The sequence below is a fragment of the Bubalus bubalis genome, chromosome 7 (assembly GCF_019923935.1).
Source record: "Bubalus bubalis isolate 160015118507 breed Murrah chromosome 7, NDDB_SH_1, whole genome shotgun sequence".
Classification (NCBI taxonomy): Eukaryota; Metazoa; Chordata; class Mammalia; order Artiodactyla; family Bovidae; genus Bubalus; species Bubalus bubalis.
In genome coordinates, this window is record NC_059163.1 from 60,492,260 (window position 1) to 60,515,032 (window position 22,773).

General features: G+C 44.5%; 2 protein-coding genes and 1 long non-coding RNA gene across 4 annotated transcripts in view; 1 reads left to right on the forward strand and 2 right to left on the reverse strand.

Annotated features, from left to right (window-relative positions):
- The window catches only part of C7H4orf19 (chromosome 7 C4orf19 homolog), an 84,739-nt gene extending 74,990 nt beyond the window's left edge, over nucleotides 1-9,749 (reverse strand). Inside the window, exon 1 of the mRNA XM_006041150.4 lies at nucleotides 9,599-9,749. The gene's annotated coding sequence lies outside the window, so the exon portion shown is untranslated. The remainder of the gene's footprint in view (nucleotides 1-9,598) is intronic.
- A 294-nt stretch (nucleotides 9,750-10,043) lies between these two features.
- Nucleotides 10,044-17,605, forward strand: LOC123334437. Its single transcript, XR_006552291.2, has 3 exons — nucleotides 10,044-11,080; nucleotides 14,645-14,763; nucleotides 17,518-17,605. It is a non-coding gene; the product is annotated as an uncharacterized LOC123334437 (long non-coding RNA).
- Nucleotides 14,848-22,773, reverse strand: part of NWD2 (NACHT and WD repeat domain containing 2) — a 251,527-nt gene continuing 243,601 nt past the window's right edge. For both annotated transcript variants that reach the window (XM_044946002.2, XM_025290187.3), the window contains one exon: nucleotides 14,848-21,177. In XM_044946002.2, the coding sequence (XP_044801937.2) occupies nucleotides 17,245-21,177 (3,933 nt within the window). In that variant the 3' untranslated portion in view covers nucleotides 14,848-17,244. The remainder of the gene's footprint in view (nucleotides 21,178-22,773) is intronic.

The following is a 22,773-nucleotide window of genomic DNA, read 5'->3' on the forward strand; positions in this document are numbered from 1 at the left end:
GCCTCAGTCTGAGCCCTCCCCTCAGCACCCTCACAATGGGGTTCACTACTGCCAGGCTCTCTGGGCCATCCTTACTTAGTGCTGCCAGATCAGCCTTCCTAAAAAGCAGAATTCTTCAGGATCCACGGAGATTCCATCCATCTCATCCTGTTTCCCTCTACTCCAAAAACATTCCCCTCCTCTAGTCTAGGAATTCCTTCACCCACCCAGACGCCAGCCTCAGGGCCTTTTGCTCTTGCTGTTCTCTTGGCCTAGAATGTCCTTCCACCAGCCCATATTACTACAAATCACTCTCCCACAGTCCCTTTAGTGTAGCGCTTCTCAGATTTTACCATACTTATGAATCGTCGGATTCATAAAATCGTCAGATTCAAATTGGAAGTGGTCAAACAAGAGATGGCAAGAGTGAATGTCGACATTCTAGGAATCAGCAAACTGAAATGGACTGGAATGGGTGAATTTAACTCAGATGACCATTATATCTACTACTGCGGGCAGGAATCCCTCAGAAGAAATGGAGTGGCCATCATGGTCAACAAAAGAGTCCAAAATGCAGTACTTGGATGCAATCTCAAAAATGACAGAATGATCTCTGTTTGTTTCCAAGGCAAACCATTCAATATCACAGTAATCCAAGTCTATGCCCCAACCAGTAACGCTGAAGAAGCTGAAGTTGAATGGTTCTATGAAGACCTACAAGACATTTTAGAACTAACACCCAAAAACGATGTCCTTTTCATTATAGGGGACTGGAATGCAAAAGTAGGAAGTCAAGAAACACCTGGAGTAACAGGCAAATTTGGCCTTGGAATACAGAATGAAGCAGGGCAAAGACTAAGAGAGTTTTGCCAAGAAAATGCACTGGTCATAACAAACACCCTCTTCCAACAACACAAGAGAAGACTCTATACATGGACATCACAAGATGGTCAACACTGAAATCAGATTGATTATATTCTTTGCAGCCAAAGATGGAGAAGCTCTATACAGTCAGCAAAAACAAGACCAGGAGCTGACTGTGGCTCAGACCATGAACTCCTTATTGCCAAATTCAGACTTAAATTGAAGAAAGTAGGGAAAACCACTAGACCATTCAGGTATGACCTAAATCAAATCCCTTATGATTATACAGTGGAAGTGAGAAATAGATTTGAGGGCCTAGATCTGATAGATAGAGTGCCTGATGAACTATGGAATGAGGTTCGTGACATTGTACAGGAGACAGGGATCAAGACCATCCCCATGGAAAAGAAATGCAAAAAAGCAAAATGGCTGTCTGGGGAGGCCTTACAAATAGCTGTGAAAAGAAGAGAAGCGAAAAGGAAAGATATAAACATCTGAATGCAGAGTTCTAAAGAATAGCAAGAAGAGATAAGAAAGCCTTCTTCAGCGATCAATGCAAAGAAATAGAGGAGAACAACAGAATGGGAAAGACTAGAGATCTCTTCAAGAAAATCAGAGATACCAAAGGAACATTTCATGTAAAGACGGGCTCGATAAAGGACAGAAATGGTATGGACCTAACAGAAGCAGAAGATATTAAGAAGAGGTGGCAAGAATACACAGAAGAACTGTACAAAAAAGATCTTCACGACCCAGATAATCATGAAGGTGTGATCACTGACCTAGAGCCAGACATCCTGGAATGTGAAGTCAAGTGGGCCTTAGAAAGCATCACTATGAACAAAGCTAGTGGAGGTGATGGAATTCCAGTGGAGCTCTTCCAAATCCTGAAAGATGATGCTCTGAAAGTGCTACACTCAATATGCCAGCACATTTGGAAAACTCAGCAGTGGCCACAGGACTGGAAAAGGTCAGTTTTCATTCCAATCCCAAAGAAAGGCAATGCCAAAGAATGCTCAAACTACCACACAATTGCACTCATCTCACACGCTAGTAAAGTAATGCTCAAAATTCTCCAAGCCAGGCTTCAGCAATATGTGAACCGTGAACTTCCTGATGTTCAAGCTGGTTTTAGAAAAGGCAGAGGAACCAGAGATCAAATTGCCAACATCCGCTGGATCATCGAAAAAGCAAGAGAGTTCCAGAAAAACATCTATTTCTGCTTTATTGGCTATGCCAAAGCCTTAAACTGTGTGGATCACAATAAACTGTGGAAAATTCTGAAAGAGATGGGAATACCAGACCACCTGATCTGCCTCTTGAGAAATCTGTATGCAGGTCAGGAAGCAACAGTTAGAACTGGACATGGAACAACAGACTGGTTCCAAATAGGAAAAGGAGTACGTCAAGGCTGTATATTGTCACCCTGCTTATTTAACTTCTACGCAGAGTACATCATGAGAAATGCTGGACTGGAAGAAACACAAGCTGGAATCAAGATTGCCAGGAGAAATATCAGTAACCTCAGATATGCAGATGACACCACCCTTATGGCAGAAAGTGAAGAGGAACTAAAAAGCCTCTTGATGAAAGTGAAAGAGGAAAGTGAAAAAGTTGGCTTAAAGCTCAACATTCAGAAAACGAAGATCATGGCATCTGGTCCCATCACTTCATGGGAAATAGATGGGGAAAGAGTGGAAACAGTGTCAGACTTTATTTTTTGGGGCTCCAAAATCACTGCAGATGGTGACTGCAGCCATGAAATTAAAAGACGCTTACTCCTTGGAAGGAAAGTTATGACCAACCTAGACAGCATATTCAAAAGCAGAGACATCCCTTTGCCAACAAAGGTTCATCTAGTCAAGGCTATGGTTTTTCCTGTGGTCATGTATGGATGTGAGAGTTGGACTGTGAGGAAGGCTGAGTGCCGAAGAATTGATGCTTTTGAACTGTGGTGTTGGAGAAGACTCGTGAGAGTCCCTTGGACTGCAAGGAGATCCAACCAGTCCATTCTGAAGGAGATCAGCCCTGGGATTTCTTTGGAAGGAATGATGCTAAAGCTGAAACTCCAGTACCTTGGCCACCTCATGCGAAGAGTTGACTCATTGGAAAAGACTCTGATGCTGCGAGGGATTGAGGGCAAGAGGAGAAGGGGACAACAGAGGATGAGATGGCTGGATGGCATCACTGACTCGATGGATGTGAGTCTGAGTGAACTCCGGGAGTTGGTGATGGACAGGGAGGCCTGGCATGCTGCAATTCATGGGGTCGCAAAGAGTCGGATACGACTGAGCGACTGATCTCATCTGATGAATAGTCGGAACATCTTGTTAAAATGTAGGTTCTGATTCAACAGACCTCAGGTTGGGGGCAAGACTCTGCAATTCTACCCACCTCCCAACCAATGTTGCTGGCCCATGGACCCCATTTTGAGGAGCAAACCTTTTGACTCAGTGGGAAAAAAAGGGTGGGAGGGGGTAGTTCTTGGAGACCAGACAGACATGGATTTGAATGCAATCTTTATCAGGCAAATATCTCCATCTGTATAGGGGGAATATTACCCATTTTATGGAAGTGATAGGAGGATCTTTTGACTATAGATAGATATTAGCCTTTTCAAATCTCTTTCACTTGGCTCCCCTAACCTTATCATCTTGTTCCTTACTATGCTTCTCTGATAATCCAGTTTATTTCTCTTTACTCTGGATCTTGTGTGTTGTGCTTAGTCGCTCAGTTGTGTCTGACTCTTTTCGACACCCCTGGACTATAGCCCACCAGGCTCCTCTGTCCATGGAGATTCTCCAGGCAAGAATACTGAAGTGGGTTGCTATGCCCTCCTCCAGGGGATCTTCCCAACCCTGGGATAGAACCCAGGTCTCCTCTATTGCAGGCAGATTCTTTACCATCTGAGCCACCAGGGAAGCCCACTCTGGATCTTACCTGACTTTACTTCTTTTAGCACATAAATCAAGAAAAAGGAATTCTTAAAGTTAAGTTTTGTTCTTACAAACTTTGAGCTTATGAAACTTAATACCATCCTCCCTGCAGCTGAGTGGGGAGGGGCACATTGAGGGGCACATCGAAGTTCCAGTGCTGATTCGATCACTCACCAGCTGCGTCTCCTGCTGAATGTGAACTAACATGTCTGGGTTTCAATTACTTCACCTGTAAAATTCTGCCTTTATCTCCTGTGTTGTTGTGAGAGTTAGGGATGTTACATAAAGTGCTCGGCCAATGCAGCAGACTGCAAAAATGGCCACAACACTCTACCCCTCCCTGAATTCACGTCATTCTCTAATGACTCTGCAGTTCTTTCCATCAAAAGGTAAAGAGTCTGTTTCTTCATAAAGTAAATTGGAGGAGAAGCACTTTGTGTCCATTTCAACCTTGGCCTCAAGGAGCCTTGCTCCCGTGCTCCTGCTCTCACCCATGCTGAGCCAACATGTCACCAAACGCAGGGCAGCCTGTCATGTGACAGGAAGCAGGAGGCCTAGCTGCCCCAAAGGACTCAGTCAGCAGTCAGCGAACACCCAGAGGCAGAGCCACCCTGGTGACCGCAGTCACACAAGGGAGACTGGACAAGACCAATAGGTTTACCAGGTCCAGACTGCTAATCCACAAAGTCATAAACTAAATGAATGGTGGTTGTTTCAAGCCATTATGTTTTGGGGTGTCTGTTATGTAGCAATATATAACTGATACTGTATATATAAGTAATTTCTCCATAAATAGTGGCTATTACAATATTTGGGGGCTTCCCTGGTGGCTCAGTGGTAAAGAATCCACCTGCTAATGCAGGAGATGTGAGTTCCATTCCTGGGTCAGGAAGGTCTTCTGGAGAAGGAAATGGCAACCCACTCCAGTATGCTTGCCTGGGAAATCCCATGCATGGAGGAGCCTGGTGGGGCTACAGTCCACGGTGTCACGAAAAACAGTCAGACACAACTTAGAGGCTAAACAACAACAATATTTGTCAGAAAAAAAGACAATGTCAAAAAAAATGAATTTTCCATATTGCTAAAAATTCTATTTCTGGGTCAGTATTTAGAAAGATGGCTGAGCTAGAAACTAGGGTTCATAGATGCTGATTCAAGTAGCTTTTCCAATTGGCAGCCATATGACCTTGGAAACATCATTTAACTTATTTGAGCCTCAGTTTCCTTATCTGTAAGGTAAAGTGGTTAGACCAAATGACTTTTAATTTTTTGTTTAGCTCTAAAAAGGACTGAGGATCCATTTTTACAAAATGTAACACTTATTTCCTTGCTAATAAATAGTTCTGAACTCAACTTTTCTTTCTTGTAGACTTCAGGATTTAATCACAGATAACCCTTCCTGTATTTCCGTCACTGTTCAGCATTTGGTTGTGACTGAGTTTCACACTTCTAACAGTTATGCTCCGGACCTAGAAGGTGGCCCTCCTTGCTGTGGACCGGGAACCCAGATAGGCAAGCTCATTAGGAATCAAAAGATGAATAATGCCATGTAAGTTCTAGAGGGAATCAAAGTAAGTGGCTCTTAACTCTTTGCAGGTGCAGGTGGATTTCTTTTACTAATTTCTAGGTTGCAATAAATATTTTGGAGGACTGAGTTGTGCAGTGTGATCACCAGACAAGGAGGATACTATTTTATAGCCATAAAGTACAAATCAAATTTGCAGTTATTGCATATAAATGACCCAAGATACAAAATCAGTTATGAAATAGGGGGAGAAAGACTTAACACCAGAATTTTAAGTTTTAAAATTCTCTCATGTAGCGATTGACTCTGGGCTTCCCTGGGGCTTCCCTTGTGGCTCAGCTGGTAAAGAATCCGCCTACAGTGCGGGTAAACCTGGGTTCGATCCCTGAGTTGGGAAGATCCCCTGGAGAAGGAAAAGGCTACCCACTCCAGTATTCTGGCCTGGAGAATTTCAGAGATTGACTCTGGAATTAACACGTAAACTGCAAATACATCCAAATACATGTTGTATTAAAGAGTTTTGCATGTGGCAGTGGCTAGGATGGTTTTTCTTTTCTCAGAGGCATTCAGCAGCTCTAACATACCACTAGTACAAGCTCTAACACCGCCCTTAGCAAATAGAATACAGTCTTCCCTGTGATATATGGCAGGCCATAAGGTGGGCAATTTATAAGAAAAAAAAAGACTGTTACACCCACTTCCATTATGTTACATAATCAAAAGTCAGGGTATTTTTATTCCTGGGAGGAATTAAGCTAAATTAGGAAATGTGTGTACAATAAGGGAGCAACTGTTTATCTTAATTTTGCCTTCGGATAGTTCTTTAGTTAAGTTGTATCTGATTCTTTGCAATGCCCTGAAGTGTAGCCCACCAGGTTCCTCTGTCCATGGGATTTCACAGGCAAGAACACTGGAGTGGGTTGCCATTTCCTTCTCCAGCGGATCTTATTGAACCAGGGACCAAACCCATGTCTTTTGCATTAGCAGGCAAAATTCTTTACCACTGAGCCACCAGGGAAGTCCCTATATGTATAGTTAAGTCTGTATAAAGAGGCACAAGGTTGTTGAAAGGGTGAAAAAAAAAAAAATCAGCTCACTCTGTATCAAAAACTTTCTTTTGTGATAGAAACGAACTAGGTGAGGCCCCAGGGTAGCTCCATTCAATAGGCACAACATTGCAATGGGAAGTGGCTTCTGCTTATGTACCTGGAGAACATGTATTTTGAAATGACATGTAAACTAACTTCAGAGACTTGAATCATCTGGTATTTTTTGAGTTAATATCTTAAATACCTTTGCCCAAGTATCTTTTGAGTCAATTCACCCTCTCCTCTGGTGGGATTTTTCTCAGCACCCACCTTGCTTGTATCTTCCCCATTTCATTCTCACTGTAGCGGAAGTGAACTTTCTCAAATACAGATCTGCTCAGCTTAAAATCCTCTAATGGCTTTTCTGAAGACTGAAAGACCCCTGAAGGCAAGGACTGTATTCCTAGTACTTGGTCGAGTGTCTACAAATATGCTGTCTTCAAGACCAGGTTGGGGTTTCATTCAATTTTTGAGAGCTGTTTGTATATGGAGTTTTACTGCCCTTGGGAAAATGTGAGACATGATACCCTTTGCCTTATGTTAATACTATTCACTGCAGCTCAGAAGAGTCTTTTCGAAGATGCTTGATAACACTGAGTTAGTATTTGAGGTATTTAAGTCTTTGCTTGAAGATACACATTCACCTGATGGGTGTGTTGCAAGTATACTTTAGGGTAGGGTCATTTTGGTGATATGTGTTCGTCTTGAAGATTCCAATCTCTTTGGGACCATGATTTTCTCAGATTAGAAAGGGGAGAGTAGATAGAAGATTTCATTTTCATTTTATTTTCTTAAATAGCATTCAGGTAATAACCAGACTATGAGACTGTAACAGGATGACCCGTCTGACTGGCAGATGGGTGACAGCTCAGGTCTGCCTGAGGATGAATCTATTAATTCCTCTTTTCTAGATACCCAGTAAGTCTATCTGCCACCAGTAATCAAAATGCGTGCTGTATATGCATTCTAAGTCACTTCAGTCATGTCCAACTCTTTGCTATCCCATGGACTGTAGCCCGCCAGGCCCCTCTGTCCATGGAATTCTCCAGGCAAGAACACTGGAGTGGGCTGCCATGCCCTTCTCCAGGGAATCTTCCCAACCCAGGAATCAAACCCGCGTGTCTCTTATGCCTCCTGTATTGGCAGGTGGGTTCTTTACCACTAGTGCCACCTGGAAAGTCTCAATGCAATACCCTCAAAGAGAGAGAGAGAGAAAAGGGAGCTAGGTTCTGTTTTCCGAAGAGCCGAAAAGAGTTCAAGATTCTGATTCTGAGTTACTAAAAAAAAACTGTAGAACTAGGGGAATCTGACAGTCCAGGTGGAGGAAAGTCAGCTACTAAGAATTGGTATTTAACTATTTGGAAATTGAAGTCCATTCCTGGAAGCACAATCAATGGGCTCCCAGGGCATCAAGGGCAGAGCAGTTCCTGGAGCAAGGAGGGTAGCCCCTGCTCTGCCCTTGGGCAGATGCTGGATTCGGGCCAGAGCTTAGCTGGGTTGTTTCCAGGTTCAGACAGGGACTAGGTGGGAAGTTAGAGGGACTGTTCCATTCCTAGGCTAATGAACATATTTAGTTGATACTCAAGCTACTGTTTTGTTTTAAATTCCAGATATGTAAAAGCTCTTTAGAATCTAGTTAAGACTGGCCAACTTAATCTGTAGATGTCATTACACATCTAAATCTTCAGAACCTTTGAGAACCACACCCCAGGGTCAGATGCCATGAGATAGGTGCTTATTGCATACTTGCTGAATCAAAGAACAAGATCATGATGGGCACAGATTGAGCCAAGAAGAAAAAGCAGCAGAACCCCGCCTCTGTCAGTGTCTGCTCCATTTCACCTCTGTGGTCAACGCAGTTTCCTATAACTAACTCTTCACACTTTAGTGAAATACAAACTACCCCAGAACTTTACTTGACCTTCAGAGCCTTGTAATTGTTTCAGTGGTCTGCCTCATGACTGTTAGGCTGTCCCAAAGACCTGAGCGCTTAGCCTTAGAAGACATTAACATGTCTCCTTAAAACAGTGTCAACTTGAGGATTCAGTGGGGGAATAACCGGCAAATAACAGAATCTACCGTCTTTAAAAGAAGCGACAACTTTCCCCTTCTTTCTCATTCAACTCTCAAACGTTTCTTAAATAGCCTGTTTACAACCACCCAGGAACATTCACAAGCCATGGTGAGAAGTGCCATCAGTAAGTCTCTCTGATATTGACAGAAAGAAAATAATCATCCTATTCTTCAATAATTTGAACCACCTCATGGAACACTGACTTCCTCTAAATTCACTGGGCAAACAAACATCTATACCACAATGGAAAATAAGATGTACTAAATTTCTAGAGGGAGTTTTTGTTTTGTTTTTAAGGTTAATTGTAGGGCTTGAGGGGAAAAAAAAGATTTTTGTCTTATATCTTTGGAAAATTCGTTCAGTGGTGGTTTATGAAAATCTCACCTCATCTGGACTCCCAAGGTCACTGAGACCCAAGTAACTGACCTGGGAGATATTTGCCTAATTATTAAATATTCAGCAAACCATGTGTGACCATTTAACCGTTTGCACCTGGGACCCGCCTTCAACACGCGTTGTTTCCTAGCACTGCCCCCCTCTCTTCCACCCCTACTCATCGCCACCCAGGGCGCTAGCACCCCTGAAGGAGCAAAATCCTGGGACTCAAGGACATTTCAAAGAAACAGCGGCGGTCACCGTCCATTTGCGTTTTCCTTAAAAGAAAAAAAACACTCAGATGCTTAAAAATGGGGGAAGGACGGGGTTCTTAGAAATAGTGGGAAATCTTTTGCAGGTTTTCCAATGCAAGTTCTCAGGCACTCTTGAAAGTTCATTAATTAGAGATTTAAACACAAAAGTGTTTCGCACACCAATTAGATGCCAAGCTTTGTAAGCTGTCTTGGTGTTCAGTTTGGGGGAGTTAGTAAAAGTCCCCCCACCTCACCCCATTCTGCATTTTGCCTCTCAGAGCCTTTTCTTGAATGACCTGACCTTTCCAAAGCAATCAAATTAAGAATTAATTGCCTCACTCCCACCCCCCACTTTTTCCCTCATGGCAAAAGGAAATAAAGACGTAAAAATACCCGGCGAGAGAAGTGGAGGCAATTAAGCCACAAAGCCGAGCCCGGCAGAAGTCAAGCTCTGGTGCTGCCCGTGGCGGGGCGGAGAGCGCGGGGCGGGAGACGGTCCCTACCTGGGGCTGCGGCGGCGGCGGCGGGGTCCTGGCGCCCATGGCTTCGCCGGCCTCAGGCGGCCGCGCTGGGAAACGCCGGCTGCTCAGTGCCGCCCGGACCCGCGGCGCTCGCAGCTGCCGCCCCGGCGCCGTCATTGGGCCCGCGCGTCACGTGGCCTGGCCGGTGGGCGAGCCTCCAGGGCCCGCGTAACCCTTTACCTGCGCTGCCCGCGCCGCTCCAGAGGGCTCCCAGAGCCCGACTACCGACACCCCACACCCCCGCCCCGGAACCCAGGCTGGCCTGCGGGGCGCACCCAAGCAGAAAATCCCGGAGCTTGGCTTCTGATCGTCGACCCTCAGGCTGCATGCCAGCCGCCCGCTCGCTCGGGGAAACTTTTTGATGCCTACTTTACCGTCCTGCTGCGGGGAGAGGGGAGCTTCCTAAGATACGGGACGTAAGTGGGGAGATACATAAGTGCACTCCCTGGCAAACTGATGTATCCCCCCTTCTTCCCGTGAACTTGTGGTTTTGTTTTCTCCCCCGTTCTGGCAAGTGCGTGCCTGGCGTACGCACTGTCGCCTGCCTTTAAGGGATAAATATTCTGGGAAAGAGCGCAGACGCTACCAGGATGAGAATTCCCTGGGAAGTTGCATAGCCTCGCCGGCGCCCTGGAGACCGCGGTGGGAGTTCAACGAAGTCATGCTCCCCTTGTCCCCCACTTTGCCTCTCTGTTCCTGGGGTACTGGAACCTCGGCTGCCACACTCCGTCTACCATCCTGAGCTCCAAGCCTGAGCTTGTAGCCATCCATACACTTAGGGTTGATTTACCCTAAAATAGTACTTAAGTGTTGGAGATTCTTTTCACCTGTGCGCCAAAGTGCGTCGGTGTTGGCCTTAACAGGGAAATCTGTTAAGCAAGGGCGCCACCTAGCTTGTCCTTTTCTCTCTTTGCCCTTCATTCGTTCATTTAGAGAGCGTCAGCGTGAAACAGTAGGCTGGAGAAGCAACAGGGCAGGATGCCATTTAAAGATGTAATCTGTCCACTCCAGTGATTCCAGCGCTATTTACATGACAACGTTTGTCACACTTTATGGGGAAAACTCCTTTTTTGAATCATTCCACTTATGTAGTGGCTGCATGTTTTAAAATGATAGATTAGGGATGTTACATACTGTTTGGGGCTTCCCAGGGGGCGCGAGTGGTGAAGGGCCTGCATGCCAATGGCAGGAGACATAGGAAACACTGATTCCACCCCTGGATTGGGAAGTTCCCCTGGAGGAGGAAATGGCAACCCACTCCAGTATTCTCTCCTGGAGAATCCCATGGACAGAGGAGCCTGGCAGGCTACAGTCCATGGGGTCGCAAAGAGTCAGACACGACTGAAGGGACTTAGCACACGTGTATGCTGTTTTACATTACTCTCTGATAAAACACTTTGTTCCCGTAAAGAACCATCTTATCCAATTTCTAACCCATGCTTTAAACATGTTCACAGGATGATGGTAAGTTTTAGTTGGTTATTTTGACCAAAAAGACTTGGGTGTTTATCTTGGGTTTTAAAGTTATGTTTCCCGGACTAGCAGAATCGGCATCATCTGGGGGAATTTAGTAAAACTGCAGATTCTTGGGCTCCATCCTAGAGATATGGATGCATGGGGTCAGGGAGGGTGAAAAAATATGTGTTTTAACAAACGAGGCACCACTGCCCTCAGTCTGATCAAGCTGCTGGCTGGGTTACCCTCATCTATTAAAGGATGGGGGGATAGTATAAACCACAGATAGTGGTGTTAACCTCAAGTTACCAGTTTATCATGTTGATACCAGCTTGTCATGTTGATACACTAACTCAAGCCCTCTGATGTGTCCGTACAATGTGTAATCTGTAGTTAATGCAGATCACATGGAATGCAGAATGGAGCTCAGAGGGGCCTCTCATAAAAAAATATGAAGAAAAGCCTATGGTTTCTTCATGCATATGGGAATGAAACACCATGATTCACTTAGTTTTTAAGGTGTGTTTATGTTTTCATTGGCATATAATTGTTCTCTGATGCTAAGTCATGGAAGCTAAGAAAGCTATTGGGTTGGTCAAAAAATTCATTCAGGTTTCCCATAACAGCTTGCAGAACCTAAACAAACTTTTTGGCCAACCCAATAATTTGAGTGGATATGCATTTTTTTTTATTGGAGGATAATTGCTTTACAGTGTTATGGTGGTTCAGTCATAATTATGCATATATTCCCTGCCTCTTGAGCCTTCCTGCCCCCTCCCATCCCACCCCTCTGGGTTGTCACAGAGCACCAGGCTGGGTTCCCTGTGTTACACAGCAGCTTCCCACTAGTTATCTATTTTACACATGCCACTGTATATATGGCAGTACTACTTTCTCAATTTGTCCTATCCTCTCCTTCCCCCATTGTGTCCACAAGTCGGTTCTCTACGTCTGTGTCTCCAATCTTTCCCATCAAATATTTGTCAACATAGCTCTAAACAAAAGAAGAGACAGACTTTTTAAAAGGCTATAGTATTGGCTTTGGAGAATGAAATGGCACCCCGCTCCAATACTCTTGCCTGGAAAATCCCAGGGATGGAGGAGCCTGGGAGGCTACAGTCCATGGGGTCTCAAAGAGTTGGACATGACTGAGCAACCTCGCTTTCACTTTTCACTTTCATGCATTGGAGAAGGAAATGGCAACCCACTCCAGTGTTCTTGCCTGGAGAATCCCAGGGATGGGGGAGCCTGGTGGGCTGCCGTCTATGGGGTCGCCTGCAATGAAGGAGACTCCAGCAATGCAGGAGATGTGGGTTCGATCCCTGGGTTGGAAAGATCCCTTGGAGAAGGAAATGGCAACCTCTCCAGTATTCTTGTCTGGGAAATCCCATGGACAGAAGAGCCTGGAGGGCTACAGTCCATGGGGTCGAAAAGAATCTAACTCGACTGAAGTGACTTAACATAGCATATTATTGGCTTTTGTTATAATCAAGCAAGGGCCATACTTAGCATTTTAGACTTTTGAGAGATTACTGGTTAGATTCTATATTTTTAGCTCAGTTTTATCCATTTGATGGATATATTTCCAATTGCCTGCATGGATGTCTTAACCTTTAAACTCTCTTGGTCCAACTTGATTATTTCCCTCATTTTCATCTCCTAACCTATTCATTTACATTTGTAACTCTACTCTTCACTCAATTTTGGTTGGAACTGGAATTAGAATTTTCCTTCTTTTTCATCACCAACCTCTATCACTGTCTTCTCTATCAGTGATGTCCTGAAGTCACTCCTCTTAGCAAGTTCATTGCCACTGCCCTAAGATCAAGTTCTTATGCTTTCTATATCAGACCTTTGCAACAGTCTCTTTACTGGTCTCTCAGCTTATGGTCTCTTTCAGCACTAATTCAGCTGACATAGTATTGCCCCAGGCATTCTAAAATACCATTTCAACCAGACTATTCCCCTTCTCAAAAACTTTTTAATGATTCCCTATAGGTTATTATGGGCTTCCCCAGTGGCTCAGTGATAAAGAATCCACCTGCAATGCAGGAGACACAGGAGACACAGGTTTGATTCCTGGGTGGGGAAGATCCCCTGGAGGAGGACATGGCAATCCACTCCAATATTCTTGCCTGGAGAATCCCATGGACAGAGGAGCCTGGTGGGCTACAGTCCATAGCGTCGCAAAAAGTCAGACACAACTGAAGTGACTTAGCACACATCGATTACCAGATAAAATTTAAAATCCCCATGTAGCATTTAAAGTCATCTAAGTACTTGGGAGATACTTTGGCTCTCCCTGATTTTGCTCAGGCAGCTTCCTCCATCTGAAGTGTCATTCTGACATTCTGACAGCTAAGTGCTGCTTATCCTTGAAGCCCCTGCTCTCTGTTGCCTGCTTTTGGCCATCCTTTTTGATCCCCAGTTGGGGCAGGAGGAAAAGGGAACTACAGAGGATGAGATGGCTAGATGGCATCACTGACTCCATGGACGTGAGTTTGAGTGAACTCCGGGAGTTGGTGATGGACAGGGAGGCCTGGCGTGCTGCAATTCATGGGGTTGCAAAGAGTCGGACACGACTGAGCGACTGAACTGAACTGGATTTATTTGTTCCTTTGCAGTAGCACCCCACTCCAGTACTCTTGCCTGGAAAACCCCAAGGATGGAGGAGCCTGGTGGGCTGCAGTCCATGGGGTCGCGAAAAGTCGGATACGACTGAGTGACCTCACTTTCACTTTTCACTTTCATGCATTGGAGAAGGAAATGGCAACCCACTCCAGTGTTCTTGCCTGGAGAATCCCAGGGATGGCGGAGCCTGGTGGGCTGCCGTCTATGGGGTCGCACAGAGTTGGACACGACTGAAGTGACTTAGCAGCAGCAGCAGCTGCAGTGTATCCTTAGCACCTGGCTTTCACGTTTAACAACTTTTTTTTTTTTTTAAATCATAGTCTGTCTTATATGTAATTTAGTTGCACCTCCCTTAGATTATAGGATTCTGGAGGGCAGAGGTGTGCATGACTAATTTTTAAATCATCCTAAGCATAACATAATATCTTGGACATAGCAAGTACAGTGTTTGTTGTATTCTTGCTCCTAGGAGGGAAGATATTTATATAAACAGCAAACTTCATGTATATTAAATAGTCTTATGCAAATAATGATCCACTCCTCTACATTTTCTCTGAGAACTGAATTTGATGTACTACACATAGTACTTGCTTCCTGTTTTCCTATTAAGACTGAAATCAAAGAAGGTATAAACTATTTTACTCAAATTTGTCATCGTGGCAGAATGCATACCCAAGTGAATATTTGCTGAATGAATGCCTCAACTATTGTGGTTATGGTTATACCTGAAAATTCTGGGAGTTTGCAAAGACCTCCAGTAAACTTCAGAGCCTAGTCTGGTCTCTAATCTGGAAATTAGAGAATATTCTTCTAGGTTATTATTAATAAGTGTCTGCTAGATACTCAATGCTTTATTTTTATGTGCTGTGAGAAGCTAACAAAAAGAAATTGATGATGTGCTGAAATCCTGTTCAGCGATTCCCTCTGGACCTCTGTTTTTAGGTTTCTTCACCTGTACCTTTGGAATGTTTCCAGTGCCTACTTCATAAGGCTGTTGTGAAGATTACATGGCTTAGAACATGCAAAGCTCCAAAAAGTGTCTCATGTACAGTAAGCACTCAGTAAGCATAAACAATTATTATTATTATTGAAGATATTGAACTGAACCTGCTAAAGTTGGGGGAGAAAAACAAACACCATGCAAATCTAAGTAGTTTATCCTTTATTCATACAAACAATACATACACAAGACTATACCTTTTTTGAAGACTGCAATAATTTTCTAGTGTAACAACTCTGTAACAAAATTTAACTAAATGTAACATTTATGAAAATATAAATCTCTGATTGGGTAATTCTTCCCAACAATACAAAGTTTACATAAAAACATTCAATATGAGCTATCAGTTGCAAACAAGTTAGGAAAAATCATTCAAGTCACTTGTTAAAACTCTATTAGCTGTTACATAGAACATTCACACTACATTGAATCCATCTAGGCATTTACTTCTTAGAAAGGTGTAGCATGGAGGTCCAACTGATAATGACAGGAATAAGAATGTGTTACCTCCAAAGAGCTAAAAGAAAAAAAAGCATTGACTCATACAATCAACTCCAGGTAATCTGTACGTGGGCTGAAACTTCTCTGGGCTACCACCTCCCTGGTTGGTAGCTAGACGAGGAGGAACTTACTGGAAAAAAATCTTTTCACTGGGGTGTTTCCTATCTGAACCTCATCTCTGTATGCTTATGTGTCAAACTGCTTTCCAAAGTGAAATACAGCTATATTGGATTCCCTGTGGGTTAGATCATTTGTTTCTGCCATTAGCATTAACAATTAGGATGTAGCTGTCCTTTTTTCTCACATTTCTCCCCCACATCTCTGTGAGGTCAATAGAGGATCTATCACTACCTTTATTCTTGCAGTTTAAGAAAACAATACATTTGGGACGTTAAAGATCTGTCTATAGATGAGTTCAAGGCAGAGCTGGCCGAAAGTCAGTGCCTTGTTCATTTTTCTGTCTTCTCAAGACACCATGGTCCCTTTCAAACCAAACCACTACTACTGATCACCATTGGAAAGTCATCCAAGGACATGCCATGAGGGGGATATGGAAGGGAAAAATCATGTTCCCCTACTGGGATGTAATATTTTCTTTTAAACAGGAGAAGTAGTTTTTAAAAAACATTGAATACCAATTTCATAGCTTCTGCTTTGAAATGGCTAAGACTATAAAAGACTCCAGAGAATCCTCAGGCAGAAAGGATAACGGATAAAGGAGGATACATATAGTGTATAGAAGTAAGAAAGTGCTTACAAACAGGACAGGAAAGAGCCTTTGGACACTGTTAAGATTTATGCAATATTTTAGCACGAAGACAGGCATATTCAGTTTGTCCCAGAGTATTTGGTCAGCTATCTGCGTTTTACACAGGAAAGAAGAAGAATGAGAGTAAGTAAGGCAAATGTCGTCAGTATTCCACAGATGGCATGTCGAGAAAGCTTTCCTTCTAATAAGATTTACTGCAGGGATTTAGGAAATAATTTATGCTTCCACACAACCAACTTCTATAGCACAGCCTTTTGTTGGTACAATGATAGAAATGAACAGGTGTTTTGACCACGTTTATAATGCCCTTTCTGTAACATTTTTACACCCAGCACAAACAGGCATTTCAAAATGGCACGAAAAGATTGTGGTTTCATATTAAATGTGTTCCTTTGCAGCCCAGAAAATAGTTTAAAAATTGTGTGTTCCATGATACAGAAACCCTTGCATGCAGTTGTAATGAAGACCGACTGTGTGTGTTCAGTAGCCCTGTAATAGCGGGAGGCAGCTCTTGCCCCAGTCCAGTCTGTGGCCTCATACCTCACATCCTTTCTCTTGGGAAACTGGGAGTACCTCTGGGCATTTTTGTTACATTATTTTGCACCTTTAGACCTTCCATCTGCAGACTGGATTGACACAGTTGTCAGGATCGTAAAAATGTAAGGAGAGATTAAGGCTGTGTTTAGTTATCCACAATCATTTGAAGTCCAACAGCAGTTCGTGTTCACAATTTCAACCTGTTGCTGTAGGACTAACTCCAGTCCAGATGGTCTGTGTGTAGCTCTAACCTCTCTCATCTGGACAATGGGATGAGTTAAGCTGCTTCTTCCAGTCCAGTTAATTTAAAAACTACTCTCTACCTTTCAGCTGATATAGCCATGTAAATATGATTTCTAGAAATTCTGTCAAGACTTCATTCTTGGGTAAACTTTGTCAAAAAGACCGACTTTACAAATCATTTCACATTTCTGTACATTTCATGTGTGTGTGTTAGTTGCTCAGTCGTGTCTGACTCTTTGTGACCTCATGGACTGTAGCCTGCCAGGCTCCTCTGCCCATGGTTTTCTCTAGGCAAGAATACTGGAGTGGGTTGCCATTCCCTTCTCCAGGGGATTGTCTCAATGTATGAGAACGGCAATAATTAATACTGGAACTCCAGCATCTTTCCTGTCTTTTAAGAATGAATGTGTATCATTTGGGATACAGAAGGTACTTTTTTTTTTCCTTTTATGTGTGTATGATGTAGTTCTGCTGAGCAGGAAAAACATTTTGTTAGTTGTCAGGGGCATAGCTGTGGCCCCTGGATTCCAGGGCAGAGCACACCCGCTCGTAGCAGGAGTTGTGTTTCTTGGAGGGTGTTGACTCGTTGGGTTCTGAGGAGTCACTCACGGTGATGGGACTGTCTCTTGCAAAAACCTCAGTCGACTCTCTCCATAGACAATCCACAGACACTTTAAAACAGTAACTATTACACTTTGGCCTGGATATCTGTGTCGCGTTGTTGAAAATTTGTCTGCTGTTTGAAGTGGCGATTTTAATTTTCAGTGCAGCATCTACACGGTCCACCACGGTGTATATCCCTATGCTGCCATCGTCAAAACCCACAATGATGTTCAGGTGCCGCTGGGAGAGGGCAAGGAAAGTTGGTGTTTTGTAAAGGGAACAAGCACCGATATTTTTGCCATCGGCCAGTCTCATGACAATCAAACTGGATATCACACCATTTTCATCCTCTTCTTCCCCGTTTCTGAAACAAATGTATACCAGGTAGCGACCGTCTCGAGACAACCTCTGCCTCCAGATGACCCCCGAGGCATGCACCACCCGTAATTTGCCGCTGTGTAAATCCAGCACGTTGATATTCTCATCTCCCCTGGAAATAATGCCTAGCTTTCCATTGGGAGAGATTTCAAAATCCTCTAGGTTTTTCAGGAAGTTGTTTGGAAGTTGCACACGGCGGCAGATGACTTCTTCTGTCAGACTCCAGATATTAACCGTCTCAGCCGACGTGATAAACACGATGATATCCGGGCAGTCAGGAATCAATTTAAAATTCACAATGGTGGTGCCGTCTTCACAGCAGAACTTCTTGGTGATGCTTCCTGTCCAAAGACTGACCGCCAGCACCTTGCTTTTGGTCATGCCCACCACGAAAGTGTTCGCAGAGGTGATGAAGGCATTCTGCAGACTGGTCAGGATGTTGCACACCCTGTGGCCCGTGGCCAGTCTCCAAACCCTGGAGGCATTTTCCTCACAGAGAGAGACCACAAACTGGTCATTGTGTGTAATCAGCAGCTGAGAGATTCTCTGCCCATTAATTCGAAAGAGGTTTTCACCACTGCTGGTGTGCCAGACGTACTGGCTGCTCTTATCATCCGACGTCACCATGACGTCTCCAGAGGACGTCAGCACGCAGTGTTCAACCGTTCCTTCGTGCTTGAACACTGCTTCAAGGAACCCGCTGCTGAAGTTCCACTTGTGAACACAATCCGAGCCATCGAGGGAGTAAATGATCTCCCCGCGAGCAGGTAACACCAGACTTTGGATGGGTTTTCCAGTCTTATCTATGTTGGACATAGCTGTGATTATATCTATGTCCCAGATGGAAAGAACACCACTGGTGGATAAAGATAGCAGCATGTTGTGGTGACTGGATTTCACCAACTTGACTATGGTACCTGAGATTTCCTGTAAGCTCGCCATACACTGCCCCGTGTCCCGCCTCCAGAAGAACACAGCGGAGGTGTTTTCCATTGTCGCAATGATGCAGTCTCCGTTCTTGGACAGCACAGCTGATATAAAGCGTTCATTGTGCTTTGCTCTGAACTTTTCCGCCACCTTCCACAGGCCAGTGTCTAGGAGCTCGATGCTGAGGGCCTTACAGATAAGAACCGCACTTTGGTCCTCTGAAAGTTCAATGCTGACCACCTCACTGTCTTCCCTGCGACAGTCAAAGTCATCAGTCAGCTGGGGGTTGGAGATGTCCTCTGTGTTCCAAACAGAAAGGCTGCCCTCACTGTCTACCATTACCATTTCCTGAGCCGTGTCCAAGATAAGAAGGAACTTCACAAACCCACCTGAAAATTCAGATGTCACTGTACATAACTTTTCTCCACTCCCTAGATGAAAGATGGTGGTGGTGTTCAGGTACTGTCCACAGAAGGCATACACACCATCTAGTGAGCACTGGACGCAGGTCACTTCGTACCAGCAGTGGAACTGGTAAAGGGGCCATCCATAGAGCAGATCAATGACAGTGACATCTTTGCTGGCTTCGAGCCAGGCCAGAGCATGTTTGACGGACAGTGTAAATCCATTGATGTAGGTGGAGCCACTTCCATGCTTGGTCCCTTTGATTTCTACTTCAGACAGGAGGCAAGAATTTACATTGTCATAAACCAGCAGGGTGTTATTTGTTGTTGCCACCACGAGATATTTTTCATCATTGGTGAGTTTCATGCCCAGGATGACAGATTGGGCTGTTGTAATTTGCCTGAGTAGTTGACGCGTTTCCACATCCCAAGTGCTGATGGAACCATTTTCTAAAGCCGTGAGGACTGTACTGGGGTTACAGGTGGGCAGAATCTCGGTGACATGCAGGTGACTAGATGACAAGGGAAGTCGCTCTGGGCTGTAGGTCACATCCATGGATGAGTGTAATGGCACAATGGAGCAGTATTTGGGCCCATCTTTGTCACATTCTAAGAGAAGGTGTCTAAGTTTGGGCAGGGAGCTCACAACGGGCAGCAGCCTCTGCTGAAGCTCTGCGGAGAGGGAGCCGGGGAACGCAACGACCTTGGTTTTGATGCTGCGGAGGGTGCTCGCCAGGAACTTCAGCTCCTTCTCCTGCGAGTAGATGTAAGCCAGCTCAATGTCCGCGAGCACTTTGTCGAACTGGCCGATCTTGATCATGGTGTAAAGCCAGCTGAAGTTCATGATGATGCCATAGAGCAGGTCGTCAGTCTTCCCACACCTTGTCAGGTGGTACAGCAGCTCACACATTTTCCGATGGTTGACAAAAAAGATGTCAGGCTCAAGTGGATTGCACTGAAAGACCCAGGGCTGGTCTGGGGCCTGCCTGTCGAAGGAAGCCTGCTCCATGAAGTGTCTCTCCTCCTCCAGCAGGCTTCTGCTCTCCAAGTCAAGGCAGCCGTTCAGGTAGGGGTCTTCCAGGCAGAAAGCTTTCCTCCTGCCCCCTGACCAGACTCCCAGAAAGTAGTCTGCCAGTATGGTGTGCATTTCATGCAGGTCGCTCTTGTCCTGCAGATACAGCTTCTGGGCTATGAGCTGCAGGTGTCTATTGGCCCAGACCAGCAGAGTGACATTCTTCACATGTCTCTCAATTAGGTATCCACTGAGCCCCTCCTTGAGCTTTGCGATGTACAGATAAGGTACCCTCAGGGGATTGCTGGGCCTGGTGTTCTCATTGAGCTCATTCATCACACTGTTGTCCAGGGCCAGCACGTCCTCCAGCTCCATCTCACTCAAACCCCTTTTGGCCATGGTGATGTAACCGAGAGCCCGAGAGACGAGTTTCTGCCCACACTTTCGCTCCAGGGACCAGAAGAGCTGCTCTATGCTTTCATGCACGGTGACACAGAGGGAGGACTCGTCGACGTCTCTGTGAGATCGCCAGTGTCTCACTTCCCTGAAGGTCAGGTTCACAAACATGGGCAGCGTGCACTTGGAGAAGGCGTTGTTCACGTAAATCTGCTGGCCTGACGTGACCTTCCTTTTGACCCGCAGCAGCTGGTGTTTGAGCACCTGGCTGCACATCTTCCTGTCCCGGGGAATCAGCTCGATATAGTTGTCTTCTTCGTGGATAAGGCACCTCAGTTTCTGCAGGATCCCATGTTTGTTGGGCAGTGTGGAGAGGACGATCCGGACGAAGCGGGGAAGGTGCACGGGAAGCCACCAGAGCTTCCGGGCCTCGTCGCTTTCTGAGAGCTGCTCCAGGGCATCAAATATGACCACGAGAGGTCTCTGCAATGAAGACTCATTCAAAAGGTTTATGAATAAGTCACGGAGGTCATGGATCTTCTTAGGGTAGCTCTGAACCAGGCACCGGTAGTTCACGGCCAACTGTTCACAAACACTTAGAAGGAGAGACTTAAGATCAGTACTCAAGTCTGTGGTTCCTAGAAACCTCACGACTACAACTGGGTCAGATTCTGGTCCTGTGTCTTCATGTAGCCAGCCATAAGCCTAAAACACAAAGGTGGCGTTTAGAATGGAGATACATATTCACATGGTCACATACAACAACACTTCCTCTCTGCAGAGATCAGCCTTCTGGTAACCCCAACCAGGCAGAAAGTAACCTAGACCCAGGAGATGGAAAAGCCTGAGATGGTCAGAGAGCTGTCACAAAGCTCATGCACGCAAGTCTATTGGTGAAATTCTCAGGATCACTCCACTAAAGGTAATAAAACAGTGGTAACAGTAGCAGTCAACCACAAGGCAACATTTGGCTTGTATTCTAAAAGTTACAAAGCATTTCACCAACTGTAAATCTGAATATCTAGTATGCTTAGTACCTCATCACTGAATTTCCATTTCTTGGCACAGTTGTTGGCACATGGGAGGTGCTTGGTAAATATTTAATGAATAGATTAAGTAATGACCTACACATTGTGTGCTTAGTCTCTCAGACGTGTCCGACTCTTTGTGACCCAATGAACCGTAGCCCACCAGGCTTCTCTGTCAATTGGGGTTCTCCAGGCAAGAATACTGGAGTGGGTTGCCATGCCCTCCTCCAGGGGATCTTTCCAATCCAGGAATCGAACCAAGGATTGAACCCAGGTCTCCACATTGCAGGCAGATTCTTTACCGACTGAGCCACCTGGGACCTACACATTAGGTCAAGTCAATTATTTTCCTTGGTTGAGGTTACATAAGGCTGACCATGGTCTAGTTAACTTTTGTTGTATTTTAATCACTGAGTCATGTCCAATTCTTTTGTGACCTTATGCACTATGTAGCCCGCCAGACTCCTCTGTCCATGGGATTTCCCAGGAAAGAATCTGGAGTGGGTTGCCATTTCCTTCTCCAGGGGATCTTCCTGACCCCGGGATCAAACTTGTATCTTCTGCTTAGCAGGCAGATTCTTTACCACTGAGCCACCTGGGAAGCCTTCTAGTTAATTAGAATGTAATAAAAATATTCAGCAATAAAATGATATTGAATATAATCTTTTATGACTCAGAGACTTTTACTCTATTGTGATGCTATAGGATCATCATTATTATTTTTTATTATTATCATAAAAATCTGATAATGTGGGTTAAATGAGTTTGGCTGAATTTGTGCTTTATAACAGACAGTTTAGTATATAAACAGGCAGTCATCAGGCCTCACATTATCTCTCTGTAGGACACACGGGATTACAGATTACAGTATCATGTAACAGAAGAGGAAACTGAGGCCCAAGCCAGATAAATAGCTTGCTTGTAGTTAAATGATTACCAAGAGATGAAAATGAAATCGAAGTCATATCTGACTTTCATTTGAGTGTTCTCTCTCTCCCACTCTCTCTTTTTTAAATTGTACAGTTAAAGGGATAACATATGTGAGAGGGCTGCTAGGTTTAGGAATTTTCTGTCTGGAAAGGTAAGGACAAAAAGGGATATGATCAAAGTATAAACATTCCAAAGCATACTTTTAGGGAGATAATGTTTTTCAGTAATCTTTGGAATTCACCAAGGATACTCCTTAGAAAAAGACTTATTTTCTAATACATTAAGAAGTAAGTTTATGAAACTTGATTCCCCAATAGGTAGTTGAGATGAATAAGTTTAGAAG